Source organism: Oncorhynchus nerka, linkage group LG10 (genome assembly GCF_034236695.1).
Source record: "Oncorhynchus nerka isolate Pitt River linkage group LG10, Oner_Uvic_2.0, whole genome shotgun sequence".
Lineage (NCBI taxonomy): Eukaryota > Metazoa > Chordata > Actinopteri > Salmoniformes > Salmonidae > Oncorhynchus > Oncorhynchus nerka.
In genome coordinates this window covers 15,442,923-15,457,685 of record NC_088405.1, presented here as the reverse complement: position 1 = coordinate 15,457,685, position 14,763 = coordinate 15,442,923, and the positions used below count along the sequence as shown (strand labels likewise).

The window sequence follows — 14,763 nt, the reverse complement described above, 5'->3', positions numbered from 1 at the left end:
TAGGCTGTGTCCCAAATTACACCATATTCCCTTTATAGTGCACTACTTGTGACCAGGGCCCAGAGGAATAGGGTGCCATTTGGGACACATTCAGTACTTACTGTTTGATGATCTGATCTCAGACCAGTGTAAAAGTGCATCAGAAGTGGATCCTGGTGTGTCAAGTCAACAGTGACTCTTCTTTCTAAGCAGTAAAATGTATTTATGGTAGATTGAACTGCAGTTGAGATACTTGTACTTTCACACTATGAATAAATCCAGCTTGAATTCAAAGTGAAAGAATTCAACCTTTACCCTGACCATACAGTAGCTTCATGTCCACATCCCGGTTCAACCCTCCCCTTCCTCCTTCTACACTATCCTATCCAATAAAATGTAAGCAGTGCCCCACTCCTTAAAAAAACCTGCTAAGTGGTATATATTGTAATATGTCCTCTCCACCTTTCCCTGTGCAGATCGTGGCGGCCATCTTTGCCATCGCTGGCATCGTGATGATGACCTACGCTGACGGTTTCCACAGCCACTCTGTCATGGGGATCACCTTCGTTGTGGCCTCCGCTTCTATGTCTGCACTTTACAAGGTACTTCTCTACTCTATGAACAAACACACAAACACACACACATTCTCACACACAGGACACATTTGTTTGCTTAACTGTGAGACATGGTACAGTCTTCTCTAAAAAGACAGAATCAAAGGAACACCTCATTCTTTGTGGTTGAAAGGAATGAATACATGGTTATTCTTTGTGATTGAAAGGAATGAATAAATGGTTATTCTTTGTGATTGAAAGGAATGAATACATGGTTATTTTAGTGATTGAAAGGAATGAATACATGGTTATTCTTTGTGGTTGAAATGAATAAATACATGGTTATTCTTTGTGATTGAAATGAATGAATACATGGTTATTCTTTGTGGTTGAAAGGAATGAATACATGGTTATTCTTTGTGATTGAAAGGAATGAATACATGGTTATTCTAGTGATTGAAAGGAATGAATACATGGTTATTCTAGTGATTGAAAGGAATGAATACATGGTTATTCTTTGTGATTGAAAGGAATGAATACATGGTTATTCTAGTGATTGAAAGGAATGAATACATGGTTATTCTAGTGATTGAAAGGAATGAATACATGGTTATTCTTTGTGATTGAAAGGAATGAATACATGGTTATTCTTTGTGATTGAAAGGAATGAATACATGGTTATTCTTTGTGATTGAAAGGAATGAATACATGGTTATTCTTTGTGATTGAAAGGAATGAATACATGGTTATTCTAGTGATTGAAAGGAATGAATACATGGTTATTCTTTGTGATTGAAAGGAATGAATACATGGTTATTCTAGTGATTGAAAGGAATGAATACATGGTTATTCTTTGTGATTGAAAGGAATGAATACATGGTTATTCTTTGTGATTGAAAGGAATGAATACATGGTTATTCTAGTGATTGAAAGGAATGAATACATGGTTATTCTTTGTGATTGAAAGGAATGAATACATGGTTATTCTTTGTGGTTGAAAGGAATGAATACATGGTTATTCTTTGTGGTTGAAAGGAATGAATACATGGTTATTCTTTGTGGTTGAAAGGAATGAATACATGGTTATTCTTTGTGATTGAAAGGAATGAATACATGGTTATTCTTTGTGGTTGAAAGGAATGAATACATGGTTATTCTTTGTGGTTGAAAGGAATGAATACATGGTTATTCTTTGTGATTGAAAGGAATGAATACATGGTTATTCTTTGTGATTGAAAGGAATGAATACATGGTTATTCTTTGTGATTGAAAGGGGGTGTGTCATCTGAGACCTTTTATGTGTCTCCATTTTTCTTTCCTCCTTCGGTGAGATGAAGATGTCCTCAAAACGTTTCAAAGAAAAAATCATGCCAACATCCTCCTTTATGAAATACAGATTAGGAGCAATGTTATGTCTCATGTAAGGAGTTTTTGTGCATACAGGGACACGCTCGTGAGTCTCCTTAGATGTGTTCCTTATATAATCAGGTAACAGGAGACTAGATTAGATATTATGAAATACTATGAAGCATTCTAAAACATCTGGGCTGGGCTAAACAGGCCGTAATTTGGTGTTTCATTTGATAGACCTTTTGTTTTTACCTTTATTTAACTAGGCAAGTCAGTTAAGAACAAATTCTTATTTTCAATGATGGCCTAGGAACAGTGGGTTAACTGCCTGTTCAGGGGCAGAACGACAGATTTGTACTTCGTCGGCTCGGGGATTTGAACTTGCAGCCTTTCAGTTACTAGTCCAACGCTCTAACCACTAGGCTACCCTGCCGCCCCCTGCAGATGTTCAGACTGTGACAGGCAGATCCTTATAGATTCTGAATGGACAGATGGATGGATGTGTGGGGTATGTAGTTTGGTGTTTGTGCATTGATAGGCCTCCAGAACCTGACGTTCAGTGTCAGTATGATGCCCAAATATATAGCCAAGTTGGACAGACAGACATACATACAGACAGACAGACAGACGTGCACCCCTTAGGGTCCCCAGTACCCAGTTTAGGAAACACTGGTGACTGCCCGTGGAGGCCAGACAGACACAAAGAGGGGTTGATGGGTATATAATATGGCTGTTCTGTGGTGTCTCCTGTTCTATAATATAGCTGTTCTGTGGTGTCTTCTGTTCTATAATATGGCTGCTCTGTGGTGTCTTCTGTTCTATAATATGGCTGTTCTGTGGTGTCTCCTGTTCTATAATATAGCTGTTCTGTGGTGTCTTCTGTTCTATAATATGGCTGCTCTGTGGTGTCTTCTGTTCTATAATATGGCTGTTCTGTGGTCATCTCCTGTTCTATAATATGGCTGTTCTGTGGTGTCTCCTGTTCTATAATATGGCTGCTCTGTGGTGTCTTCTGTTCTATAATATGGCTGTTCTGTGGTGTCTCCTGTTCTATAATATGCTGTTCTGTTCTGTGCTGTTCTGTCTCCTGTTCTATAATATGGCTGTTCTGTGGTGTCTTCTGTTCTATAATATGGCTGTTCTGTGGTGTCTCCTGTTCTATATTATGGCTGTTCTGTGGTGTCTCCTGTTCTATAATATAGCTGTTCTGTGGTTCTATATTATGGCTGTTCTGTGGTGTCTCCTGTTCTATAATATAGCTGTTCTGTGGTGTCTTCTGTTCTATAATATGGCTGTTCTGTGGTGTCTCCTGTTCTATAATATAGCTGTTCTGTGGTGTCTCCTGTTCTATAATATGGTTCTGTGTCATCTCCTGTTCTATAATATCTGTGGTGTCTCCTGTTCTATAATATAGCTGTGCTGTTCTGTGGTGTCTCCTGTTCTATAATATGGCTGTTCTGTGGTGTCTCCTGTTCTATAATATGGCTGTTCTGTGGTGTCTCCTGTTCTATAATATGGCTGTTCTGTGGTGTCTCCTGTTCTATATTATGGCTGTTCTGTGGTGTCTCCTGTTCTATAATATAGCTGTTCTGTTGTGTCTCCTGTTCTATAATATGGCTGCTCTGTGGTGTCTCCTGTTCTATATTATGGCTGTTCTGTGGTGTCTCCTGTTCTATAATATGGCTGTTCTGTGGTGTCTCCTGTTCTATAATATGGCTGTTCTGTGGTGTCTCCTGTTCTATAATATGGCTGTTCTGTGGTGTCTCCTGTTCTATATTATGGCTGTTCTGTGGTGTCTCCTGTTCTATAATATAGCTGTTCTGTGGCATCCCCTGTTCTATAATATAGCTGTTCTGTGGTGTCTCTGTTCTATAATATGGCTGTTCTGTGGTGTCTCCTGTTCTATATTATGGCTGTTCTGTGGTGTCTCCTGTTCTATAATATAGCTGTTCTGTGGCATCCCCTGTTCTATAATATAGCTGTTCTGTGGTGTCTCCTGTTCTATAATATAGCTGTTCTGTGTCATCTCCTGTTCTATAATATAGCTGTTCTGTGGCATCCCCTGTTCTATAATATAGCTGTTCTGTGGTGTCCCCTGTTCTATAATATAGCTGTTCTGTGGTGTCTCCTGTTCTATAATATAGCTGTTCTGTGGTGTCTCCTGTTCTATAATATAGCTGTTCTGTGGTGTCTCCTGTTCTATAATATAGCTGTTCTGTGGTGTCTCCTGTTCTATAATATGGCTGTTCTGTGGTGTCTCCTGTTCTATAATATAGCTGTTCTGTGGTGTCTCCTGTTCTATATTATGGCTGTTCTGTGGTGTCTCCTGTTCTATAATATGGCTGTTCTGTGGTGTCTCCTGTTCTATAAAATAGCTGTTCTGTGGTGTCTCCTGTTCTATAATATGGCTGCTCTGTGGTGTCTCCTGTTCTATAATATAGCTGTTCTGTGGTGTCTCCTGTTCTATAATATGGCTGTTCTGTGGTGTCTCCTGTTCTATAATATAGCTGTTCTGTGGTGTCTCCTGTTCTATAATATAGCTATTCTGTGGTGTCTCCTGTTCTATAATATAGCTGTTCTGTGGTGTCTCCTGTTCTATAATATAGCTGTTCTGTGGTGTCTCCTGTTCTATAATATAGCTGCTCTGGCATCTCCTGCCCCTCTGTCACAATGGCCTAATGTGGTCAACAGACAGCGGTGGCAGAGTGCCAGGCCAGGGAGACGGTTGGCAGGTACTCCCTCTCTCTTTGGTCTGCCCGCATGTTCTCGTTAAGGGGGCGGAAAAGGGGGTGAATGTATGAGGTACCTACAATACCTGATAAATCAACTCCCTCTCTCCTATCACTTTCCTCTATCCCTTTCCCTCTCCCCCTGGATCACGATCCTCTCTTTGTTTTTACACTGCTGCTACTCGCTGTTTATTATCTATGCATAGTCACTTTACAAATGACCTCGACTAACCTGTACCCCCTGTATATACCTTCCTTGTTGTTATGTAATTTTCTTGTGTTACTTTTTGATTTAATATTTTTTTTTAACTTTAGTTTATTTAGTAAATGTTTTCGTAACTCTATTTCTTCAACTGCATTGTTGGTTAAGGGCTTGTAAGTAAGCATTTAACGGTAGGTTCTACACCTGTTGTAATTGGCGCATGTGACAAATACAATTTGATTTGATCCTATTTGTCTCTCTCTTTCTCTCTCTCTCTCCACAGGTGCTCTTTAAAATGGTCCTGGGCAGTGCCAAGTTTGGGGAGGCAGCGCTCTTTCTGACCATCGTCGGCGGGGCTAATTTTGTGTTCATCAGCTTTGTGCCAGTCATCCTGTACTTCACCCATGTGGAATACTTTGGTTCTCTTGAGGACATCCCCTGGTTATACCTCTGTGGGGTAGCAGGCCTGCTCTTTGGTAAGCACTGACTTCTGGAGATTACTTTCAGTGTGGAGGCTGATGCAAACCTCAACCAGTGTGGAGACTGATGCAAACCTCAACCAGTGTAGAAACTGATGCAAACTTGCAACCAATGTAGAGACTGATGCAAACCTCAACCAGTGTGGAGGATGATGCAAACCTCAACCAGTGTGGAGGCTGATGCAAACCTCAACCAGTGTGGAGACTGATGCAAACCTCAACCAGTGTAGAAACTGATGCAAACTTGCAACCAGTGTAGAGACTGATACAAACCTCAACCAGTGTGGAGGCTGATGCAAACCTCAACCAGTGTGGAGGCTGATGCAAACCTCAACCAGTGTGGAGGCTGATGCAAACCTCAACCAGTGTGGAGGCTGATGCAAACCTGCAACCAGTGTAGAGACTGATACAACCCTCAACCAGTGTAGAGACTGATGCAAACCAAAACCAGTGTGGAGACTGATGCAAACCTCAACCAGTGTAGAGACTGATACAAACCTCTACCAGTGTAGAGACTAATGCAAACCTCAACCAGTGTAGAGACTGATGATAACCTCAACCAGTGTGGAGACTGATACAAACCTCAACCAGTGTGGAGACTGATGCAAACCTGCAACCAGTGTAGAGACTGATACCATCCTCAACCAGTGTAGAGACTGATACAAACCTCAACCAGTGTGGAGACTGATGCAAACCTGCAACCAGTATAGAGACGGATACAAACCTCAACCAGTGTAGAGACTGATGCAAACCTCAACCAGTATAGAGACTGATACAAACCTCAACCAGTGTGGAGACTGATGCAAACCTGCAACCAGTGTAGAGACTGATGCAAACCTGCAACCAGTGTAGAGACTGATACAAACCTCAACCAGTGTAGAGACTGATACAAACCTCAACCAGTGTGGAGGCTGATGCAAACCTGCAACCAGTATAGAGACGGATACAAACCTCAACCAGTGTAGAGACTGATGCAAACCTCAACCAGTATAGAGACTGATACAAACCTCAACCAGTGTGGAGACTGATGCAAACCTGCAACCAGTGTAGAGACTGATGCAAACCTGCAACCAGTGTAGAGACTGATGCAAACCTCAACCAGTATAGAGACTGATGCAAACCTGCAACCAGTGTAGAGACTGATACCATCCTCAACCAGTGTAGAGACTGATACAAACTTGCAACCAGTGTGGAGACTAATGCAAACATGCAACCAGTGTGGAGACTAATGCAAACATGCAACCAGTGTGGAGACTGATGCAAACCTCAACCAGTGTGGAGACTGATGCAAACCTCAACCAGTGTAGAGACTAATGCAAACCTCAACCAGTGTGGAGGCTGATGCAAACCTGTAACCAGTGTAGAGACTGATGCAAACCTCAACCAGTGTAGAGACTGATGCAAACCTCAACCAGTGTAGAGACTGATACAACCCTCAACCAGTGTAGAGACTGATGCAAACCTCAACCAGTGTGGAGACTGATGCAAACCTCAACCAGTGTAGAGACTGATACAAACCTCTACCAGTGTAGAGACTGATGCAAACCTCAACCAGTGTAGAGACTGATGCAAACCTCAACCAGTGTAGAGACTGATACAAACCTCAACCAACCAGTGTAGAGACATGCAAACCTGTAGAGACTGATGCAAACCTCAACCAGTGTGATGCAAAGCAACCTAGAGACTGATGCAAACCTGCAACCAGTGTAGAGACTGATGCAAACCTCAACCAGTGTGGAGACTGATGCAAACCTGCAACCAGTGTAGAGACTGATGCAAACCTGCAACCAGTGTAGAGACTGATGCAAACTTGCAACCAGTGTGGAGACTAATGCAAACATGCAACCAATGCAAACATGCAACCAGTGTGGAGACTGATGCAAACATGCAACCAGTGTGGAGACTGCAAACCTCAACCAGTGTGGAGACTGATGCAAACCTCAAAACCTAGAGACTGATGCAAACCTCAACCAACCAGTGTAGAGACTGTAGAGACTGATGCAAACCTCAACCAGTGTAGAGACTGATGCAAACCTCAACCAGTGTAGAGACTGATACAAACCTCTACCAGTGTAGAGACTGATACAAACCTCAACCAGTGTGGAGACTGATGCAAACCTGCAACCAGTATAGAGACTGATACAAACCTCAACCAGTGTGGAGGCTGATGCAAACCTGCAACCAGTATAGAGACTGATACAAACCTCAACCAGTGTGGAGACTGATGCGAACCTGCAACCAGTGTAGAGACTGATGCAAACCTGCAACCAGTGTAGAGACTGATGCAAACCTGCAACCAGTGTAGAGACTGATGCAAACCTGCAACCAGTGTAGAGACTGATACCATCCTCAACCAGTGTAGAGACTGATACAAACCTCAACCAGTGTAGAGACTGATGCAAACCTGCAACCAGTGTGGAGACTAATGCAAACATGCAACCAGTGTGGAGACTAATGCAAACCTGCAACCAGTGTAGAGACTGATGCAAACCTGCAACCAGTGTGGAGACTGATGCAAACCTCAACCAGTGTAGAGACTGATGCAAACCTGCAACCAGTGTAGAGACTGATGCAAACCTGCAACCAGTGTAGAGACTGATGCAAAATGCAACCAGTGTGTAGACTGATGCAAACCTCAACCAGTGTAGAGACTGATGCAAACCTGCAACCAGTGTAGAGACTGATGCAAAATGCAACCAGTGTGGAGACTGATGCAAACCTCAACCCGTGTGGAGACTGATACAAACCTCAACCAGTGTAGAGACTGATACAACCCTCTACCAGTGTGGAGACTGATACAAACCCCCTCCCGCCCACCCAATGAATTGAGCTCTATTGAAAAGTTGCTGACTAGTTTGTCTTTTTGACTGTGAGTGAAATAGTTGTAGTAAATAAGTAAAGTTTAACTTTTTCTCCTCCACAGCTTTCAATATCCTGGTGAACTTTGGCATTGCCATCACATACCCCACATTAATCTCTCTGGGCATCGTCCTGAGTGTCCCTGTCAATGCCAGTAAGTCTCTGCTCCTTCTCCTCCAACTCTACTGTGTCCTTGTCCTTTTCTCCAGATATTTATCCCATCCAATGGAACAACCTTAACTCAGGCCGGGATTCAATTCTAGGAGTTGTGGTTTTTAAAGGTAATGTTACCGCATTCACAGAGATCCCATTCACGGTAAACGCTGCCGGTTCAATCGGGAAATTGCTTTTAAAAGCCACAATGCCTATAATCCGCGATGAAATTGAATCCCGGCCTTCCTGGTTAACTTTCCTATTTCTCTGGAAAAACATTACAGTTTTGAAAACATAGCTTGTCCATCTCTTGGCACAACTCACCCCGAGTGAAACAAGGGTGTCTCAACTTCCCCCTTTGACTCCCTTTGACTCAACTTCCCCCCTCTCCCCTAGTGTTGATTCAGATTGATGTGTTGTGTTGGGGACCTGTTTGTGTTAATGTTATGCCACTTCTGTCAGCGTTACGTTATGAAGACCTGATCATTAAGTTCTAGGTAATATAAGCCCTTGTTATGTTGTGTTCCAGTGGTTGACCTGTACACATGTGAGATCCACTTCAACGCAGTGCGTCTGATCGCCGTGTTGATCATCTGCCTGGGCTTCCTGATGTTGCTGCTTCCAGAGGACTGGGACCAGTGCTTCATCCAGCTCCATGCTAAGCTGCAGAGTAAACGGGAGGAACCAGCCGAGGAGGAGGCAGGGCCCGGCTCCAGCCTCAACTGGAGCAGGAGAGCAAGGCCCTCCATGTCTACCTTTACACACTGACCACCGTTTAATGTGGAGGGACGGACGGACACACTGAAACAGACAGGCAGAGGCAAACACGCACACGAATGGATGAATGGACAGATACAGACACACATACAGTGTACAGAAACACATACCGATACACACACACACACACCTTGGACACTTGATTGCCATGATGACCTGTATGGTCGACCTCTGCCCTCCGCCCTCCCTCTCTCTTTCCCCTTCCCTCTCACTAGTTTCTGCCTGGAAACCTTTCTGTTGGTCTGTCAGTCCGTCTGGGTCTGTTCAAGACCTTTTCATTTCACTGCAAAAAGCATTTCACAATCAACAAACAATTATTTCCTACTTGACCTCCACCATTTTAGAAGTCATCAGAGTTGGTGCATGGGCTCACGTCATTTAGCAATACCTCAAGGTCATTCCATTGGACTGATACATGTATTTACATCATGCCTGGGAAGACTTGCGAACTTGCCTTTGCTTTTCAAAAGACAAGGATAGATTGACAGACTAATAATAGTTACATGTTTTTGTCAGTTTTTGTCAGACTGATGATGGACTTTCTGGCTTTAACATCATGATCCCATCAACCTCCAAGGTCCAGAGAAGAAGAGAACCAGGAGAGACAGAGTTCGGGTGGGCATGTCCCTGTTGTCCCTCAGGTGTCAACATCATGTTCCCATCAACCTCCAAGATCCAGAGAAGAAGAGAACCAGGAGAGACAGAGTTATGATGGGCATGTCCCTGTTGTCCCTCAGGTGTCAACATCATGTTCCCATCAACCTCCAAGGTCCAGAGAAGAAGAGAACCAGGAGAGACGGAGTTCTGGTGGGCATGTCCCTGTTGTCCCTCAGGTGTCAACATCATGTTCCCATCAACCTCCAAGATCCAGAGAAGAAGAGAACCAGGAGAGACAGAGTTCTGGTGGGCATGTCCCTGTTGTCCCTCAGGTGTCAACATCATGGCAAAGACCTGCCTTTAGTGCACTATAGATCTCCACAGCCCAATTCCAAACAGACGCTAGCCCCTAAACCCTAGCCCCTAAACCGTAGCCCCTACTACTTTGGCAGTTCATGTAGATCTGAAAAGATTAGGTAGGTATAATCAGTAAGGTAATGAGTCCATATTGTCCTCTATTAGATAGGTATAATCAGTAAGATAATGGGTCCATATTGTCCTCTATTAGATAGGTATAATCAGTAAGGTAATGGGTCCATATTGTCCTCTATTAGATAGGTATAATCAGTAAGGTAATGAGTCCATATTGTCCTCTATTAGATAGGTATAATCAGTAAGGTAATGAGTCCATATTGTCCTCTATTAGATAGGTATAATCAGTAAGGTAATGAGTCCATATTGTCCTCTATTAGATAGGTATAATCAGTAAGGTAATGGGTCCATATTGTCCTCTATTAGATAGGTATAATCAGTAAGGTAATGAGTCCATATTGTCCTCTATTAGATAGGTATAATCAGTAAGGTAATGAGTCCATATTGTCCTCTATTAGATAGGTATAATCAGTAAGGTAATGAGTCCATATTGTCCTCTATTAGATAGGTATAATCAGTAAGGTAATGAGTCCATATTGTCCTCTATTAGATAGGTATAATCAGTAAGGTAATGGGTCCATATTGTCCTCTATTAGATAGGTATAATCAGTAAGGTAATGAGTCCATATTGTCCTCTATTAGATAGGTATAATCAGTAAGGTAATGAGTCCATATTGTCCTCTATTAGATAGGTATAATCAGTAAGGTAATGAGTCCATATTGTCCTCTATTAGATAGGTATAATCAGTAAGGTAATGAGTCCATATTGTCCTCTATTAGATAGGTATAATCAGTAAGGTAATGAGTCCATATTGTCCTCTATTAGATAGGTATAATCAATGTAATGGGTCCATATTGTCCTCTATTAGATAGGTATAATCAGTAAGGTAATGAGTCCATATTGTCCTCTATTAGATAGGTATAATCAGTAAGGTAATGAGTCCATATTGTCCTCTATTAGATAGGTATAATCAGTAAGGTAATGAGTCCATATTGTCCTCTATTAGATAGGTATAATCAGTAAGGTAATGAGTCCATATTGTCCTCTATTAGATAGGTATAATCAGTATGGTAATGGGTCCATATTGTCCTCAGAATTTCCACCGTATTAGATCTTCACAACTGCATAGGGGGTAGGGGGCGATTTGGGATTTGACGTTAATTCACATTTTGGTTGCCCTCCACCTTAGGAGCCTATAGATGTTAGGGTGTGAAGGAATCTGTCTGGGCGTTTCACTATCAATCTGAGCCATGGAATGTCTCACTGTGCCTCTAGCAAATGAGAAGAGCCAGAGCCATCTACAGCCACACTGATTGGCCACCTGCTGTGATACACTTCCCCCTTAGATCAGATCCAGAGCTCCAGCTGGTTCCAGGCTGACACCCTCAGATCCAGAGCTCCAGCTGGTTCCAGGCTGACACCCTCAGATCCAGAGCTCCTACTGGTTCCAGGCTGACACCCTCAGATCCAGAGCTCCAGCTGGTTCCAGGCTGACACCCTCAGATCCAGAGCTCCAGCTGGTTCCAGGCTGACACCCTCAGATCCAGAGCTCCAGCTGGTTCCAGGCTGACACCCTCAGATCCAGAGCTCCAGCTGGTTCCAGGCTGACACCCTCAGATCCAGAGCTCCAGCTGGTTCCAGGCTGACACCCTCAGATCCAGAGCTCCAGCTGGTTCCAGGCTGACACCCTCAGATCCAGAGCTCCAGCTGGTTCCAGGCTGACACCCTCAGATCCAGAGCTCCTGCTGGTTCCAGGCTGATACCCTCAGATCCAGAGCTCCAGCTGGTTCCAGGCTGACACCCTCAGATCCAGAGCTCCAGCTGGTTCCAGGCTGACACCCTCAGATCCAGAGCTCCTGCTGGTTCCAGGCTGATACCCTCAGATCCAGAGCTCCTGCTGGTTCCAGGCTGACACCCTCAGATCCAGAGCTCCTGCTGGTTCCAGGCTGACACCCTCAGATCCAGAGCTCCAGCTGGTTCCAGGCTGACACCCTCAGATCCAGAGCTCCAGCTGGTTCCAGGCTGACACCCTCAGATCCAGAGCTCCATCTGGTTCCAGGCTGACACCCTCAGATCCAGAGCTCCAGCTGGTTCCAGGCTGACACCCTCAGATCCAGAGCTCCTACTGGTTCCAGGCTGACACCCTCAGATCCAGAGCTCCAGCTGGTTCCAGGCTGACACCCTCAGATCCAGAGCTCCAGCTGGTTCCAGGCTGACACCCTCAGATCCAGAGCTCCAGCTGGTTCCAGGCTGACACCCTCAGATCCAGAGCTCCAGCTGGTTCCAGGCTGACACCCTCAGATCCAGAGCTCCAGCTGGTTCCAGGCTGACACCCTCAGATCCAGAGCTCCAGCTGGTTCCAGGCTGACACCCTCAGATCCAGAGCTCCTGCTGGTTCCAGGGCGAAACCCGCTGCTCAGTCCCATGGCTTCAATCACAACACTCCAGACCAGCCAAACTTAACCAAGCAGCTACATTTGCATTATTTCAACATCATTTCAACCTCCTTAGCTACCACTCAGCTTCTGCTTTGATACCTGTCGGTAGATTTCCCACCTTTAAAGTCACCTTATCATGAGGCAGACGTACTATAGTGGTGTACTCTGTCAGTTAGCCAGTGATGCAGCAACACTAGCCTAGGTTCCAGTCTGTTTATGCCCTCTTACCAACTCCTTATAGAATTGTCATGGCTTGGGAGTTGGAAAGAGCACAACCAGATCTGCGATCAGGCTAATGACACACAGGGACAAATCTAACTACAAGTGATGATCTGTAAGGGTGTTGTCTCCTGTGCAAACCGTATCCCAAGATGCACAGCCAGGGGTGGGTAGAAATGATTACTCTGTCTGTGGCATTTTGGTGGAGGAGCCATTAAGGAAGTCCCATTGAAGTCATAGTGAGATCGGCTACGTCATGTTCTGGCTGTGGTGGGATCCAGCTTTGTCTTTAAGATACTGTTTTTATTTATTCCATTGATTATGATTCTAAGGCAAGTTAACCACTGTGAGGACTCTTCAGGGTTACTGATGAGGTAACAAACCGAGCAAAACACAGACCACAATGTAGGCGCGGCTTCAAACAGGAAGTGGGCAGAACCTCTGCCTTGTTGTGAATGTATACATGACCACTGCTCAACACTCACCATGTGCTATCTATCTTTTCTATTTCTTCAGAGGGAGGCACCATTAGACTGGTTATGCCACAGCCTCACACTACAACCATTCTTATTGCACTCATCCATCTTGAATGAACTCTGAGATGCATCTTAGTAAATGGACATGTTTTTCTATTTCTGCATTTAGTTTGACCACTGATGTGAAGGGACAGCGAGTGACTGACATGACATCTACAGAACAAGCATGCAGAGATGACCAGATATAACTGAGCAGTCATTCACTTCACTGCCTATTCTTTTTGTTCTGCAATAGAGTACAGGGTTGGGCTCAGTTCCATTTCAATTCAGGCAATTCTGGAAATAAACTGAAATTCCAATTCTCCTCATTGAAAAGTATTGAGGAACATTTGAATTGAAGTTTGGAATTGGTATTTCAGTCCTAAATTGTCTGAATTGTAATTGTACTGAGCCCAACCCTGAATAGAAGTACTACATCAGCACTGTAATCTCTCATTGTCATTCTTCGTAATGACAATATAATCATGATATTGTATTCCTCTGGAATTATTGCTAGACATAACTGTAAACCTTTGTAAGGAATGAAGCTGACTTTTACACTGAAATAATAAATGCAACATATGATTATCACATCTGAAGAAGAACACAGTGTGGTTGGATTACATGATGACACCGTGTGTTAGATCAGTTAGTTCTTCAACATATGATTATCACATCTGAAGAAGAACACAGAGTGGTAGTTCTTCAACAAGTGTAATCACATGTACTATTTCAAAATATTATTTATTAGTTTACTGGATTAGTATAAAATATATAGCTCACACTGAAGTTTAAAAAAAAATGTTTATGGGATTTGCAATGTGCGTTTTAGAATGTGTTGAATTGTCCCTATATGTCGAACATGTGAAAAGGAAATAACTAAACAAAGGAACTAGACAATATAACAGATTTAATTTACAAAGGAACTAGACAGTATAACAGATGTAATTTACAAAGGAACTAGACAGTATAACAGATGTAATTTACAAAGGAACTAGACAGTATAACAGATGTAATTTACAAAGGAACTAGACAGTATAACATATGTAATTTACAAAGGAACTAGACAGTATAACAGATGTAATTTACAAAGGAACTAGACAGTATAACAGATGTAATTTACAAAGGAACTAGACAGTATAACAGATGTAATTTACAAAGGAACTAGACAGTATAACAGATGTAATTTACAAAGGAACTAGACAATATAACAGATTTAATTTACAAAGGAACTAGACAGTATAACAGATGTAATTTACAAAGGAACTAGACAGTATAACAGATGTAATTTACAAAGGAACTAGACAGTATAACAGATGTAATTTACAAAGGAACTAGACAGTATAACAGATGTAATTTACAAAGGAACTAGACAGTATAACAGATGTAATTTACAAAGGAACTAGACAGTATAACAGATGTAATTTACAAAGGAACTAGACAGTATAACAGATGTCATTTACAAAGGAACTAGACAGT

The 14,763-nt window shown here is 42.9% G+C and overlaps 1 protein-coding gene across 4 annotated transcripts in view; it reads left to right on the top strand.

Annotated features, from left to right (window-relative positions):
• slc35f3b (solute carrier family 35 member F3b) overlaps nucleotides 1-14,284 on the top strand; it is a 201,723-nt gene extending 187,439 nt beyond the window's left edge. For 2 of the 4 annotated variants that reach the window (XR_010464811.1, XR_010464813.1), the window contains 5 exons: nucleotides 456-581; nucleotides 5,098-5,290; nucleotides 8,217-8,306; nucleotides 8,835-9,985; nucleotides 11,388-14,284. Coding sequence is in view for 1 of the 4 variants with exons in the window: in XM_065023052.1 (XP_064879124.1) it covers nucleotides 456-581; nucleotides 5,098-5,290; nucleotides 8,217-8,306; nucleotides 8,835-9,073 (648 nt within the window). In the remaining 3 variants the exon portion in view is untranslated. Of the gene's footprint in view, nucleotides 1-455; nucleotides 582-5,097; nucleotides 5,291-8,216; nucleotides 8,307-8,834; nucleotides 10,929-11,387 lie in introns of those variants that run through there. The other 2 variants (XR_010464812.1, XM_065023052.1) reach the window with 2 other exon arrangements.
• The last annotated feature ends 479 nt before the right edge of the window (nucleotides 14,285-14,763 follow it).